Below are 2,036 nucleotides of genomic sequence, written 5' to 3' on the forward strand. Positions count from 1 at the left end.
CTGTAATTGTGTGATGATAAAACTTTTAACGGTGAGCCATCTAGTTGGACTGGTTCTATGAAATTGGACAGACCTACATCAGACTGTTGTTCCTCATCACAGTGAGGATTATAGTTTGCATCTCGCGCTGGGGATACTTCAGAATCTGAATCAATAACGATAGGCAAGTCCTTCGTTGATCCCTATTAAGACTCAAAGTAACACGATAGTTGTTTATAATCTTACCTCGACCATTATAGAAGAGTAGCCAAGCCAGAGTAATAGCAAAACCGAGGGACTCAGTGTCACTGAAAAAGAACGAAAGCCACGCGCATGCAGCTCAGTCACACGTACACGTGTACACGTTGTGCAATTATGGGCGTGGTATAATAATAATAATAATAATAATAATGAATAAGACAAGCAATCATTGTAATTGAATGGAAATGAAGTCCAGCATTCCATTCCAGTAGTCCATTCCAGTAATCCATTCCAGTGAATGCAGACACCCAGATAGACCTATACATCAGGAGTACGATTCACATCAATATGGTTTGCCTTTCTGTAACTAGACCTATAAGTGCTTTGTTTTTCATTGCCACTCTTTATCGCCAGTTGTCTGATTGTGCTAGTGCTAGTGAGTTTCAGTATGCTACACTTAACATTAATTTTCTTATAGATATAACGGTTCAGCCAGTGTCTATTAATACAACACTCAACTCTACTGTTGTCTTCTCTTGTGAAGGAGCTGGTGATGAACTTACTGTCCGAGTTAATGATGAACAAGCTTCTAGTTACGATGTTAAAAAAAAAGGATTTAGATTTAGTGCAACAACAAACGATAGTAGTGGTATCACAAGAGCAGAGCTACAAGCAGTAGCATACGATGATAATAATAATACTAAAGTAAAATGTCTGGCTGTTACTTATGAACCTCGTGAAAGAGTATTCAGCAATACAGCAAAATTTATGATACAAGGTTAGTGTAGTGTGTCTTATTATATAGGCGGTAGCAAGAGTGGATAATTATTTAGGGAGAGTGTCTATACTGTCTAACCCGCCTATATTCTGTGATAGCACAGCGCGTAAGTTTACATAGCATGGTTATTAGCACCAAGTAGCCATTCTTGCGTCCTTATACTGATTCAAAGTCAGAAAGCTGCAAATAAGAAAGAGCCAACCATTAGAAGAACATATTCCCGTCTGCTTCTGCTTGTTTCTCGCACTACATGATCCTCAGAGTGGAGATATAAGTCTTAAAGTTGCCTGCATGCTCCAAGCGCCATTTTATTAGCCACACCCATAAATTTGAAGATTACTGAGATTAACTCTGTATAGAGTATACTAATGAAGGTTGCTGTTGTAGTGGTTCTTTTTTGAAAAGATGGGCTTCTTGCTTTCACGTTTTTTGTAAATAAAAATAAATAATAATAAATTAATTAACTTGGTAGATTGAACACACCCATAATTTATTATCTACCTAAAAATAGAACTGGGCACGTGGCCGTGGCAGGTAACCTCCATTTTTTCAGCCTCACTTGTTTTATCTTATTGGCACCTTGATCTCTTGTCAATAATCACCTCTAATTTTAACAAATTATCGGTAAATTACCATGTTTATATTTGTGCTGGCTATTATTTTCCATTTTAATAGTCAATGGCTTGCAAGAGAAAGTATTGGTCGCAGCAAGCAATGGAACAGGCAGTGGCTTCTGTTGAATCAGACGCAATGGGATTGAGGGAGGCTGCAAGGTGTTATAATGTGCCTGTAGAAACTCTGAGAAGGCCGGAGAGTCAAAGGTCTTGTACCAGTCGAATGTAAACCGGGCCCACCCACCGTTCTTTCTAAATAAGAAGAAGATCAGTTGTATGAATACCTAATAAATATGGCAGACATGGGCTACGGGATTACAAGGGACACCGTAATGAGGCTAGCTTTTGTTATTGCAGAAAGAACAGGAAAGAAACATCCCTTTACTGGTGATTCAGCCGGGCGGGCGTGGTTGGATGGGTTTAGGAGGAGACATCCCAGTTTAACCATTTGTACACCACAACCT

General features: G+C 39.0%; 1 protein-coding gene and 1 long non-coding RNA gene across 2 annotated transcripts in view; one reads left to right on the forward strand and one right to left on the reverse strand.

The window, feature by feature from the left end:
* Positions 1-23: 23 nt before the first annotated feature.
* On the reverse strand, positions 24-320 carry LOC109586253 (uncharacterized). The gene is made up of 2 exons (XR_002186901.1): positions 226-320; positions 24-182 (listed from the first exon to the last, which is right to left on the reverse strand). It is a non-coding gene; the product is annotated as an uncharacterized LOC109586253 (long non-coding RNA).
* Positions 321-424: 104 nt separating this feature from the next.
* Positions 425-2,036, forward strand: part of LOC109586249 (uncharacterized) — a 6,805-nt gene continuing 5,193 nt past the window's right edge. The window contains exons 1-2 of the mRNA XM_020002424.1: positions 425-616; positions 659-958. Coding sequence (XP_019857983.1) covers positions 529-616; positions 659-958 — 388 coding nt within the window. The 5' untranslated portion in view covers positions 425-528. The remainder of the gene's footprint in view (positions 617-658; positions 959-2,036) is intronic.

Source organism: Amphimedon queenslandica, unplaced genomic scaffold (assembly GCF_000090795.2).
Source record: "Amphimedon queenslandica unplaced genomic scaffold, v1.1 AMPQUscaffold_12915, whole genome shotgun sequence".
Lineage (NCBI taxonomy): Eukaryota > Metazoa > Porifera > Demospongiae > Haplosclerida > Niphatidae > Amphimedon > Amphimedon queenslandica.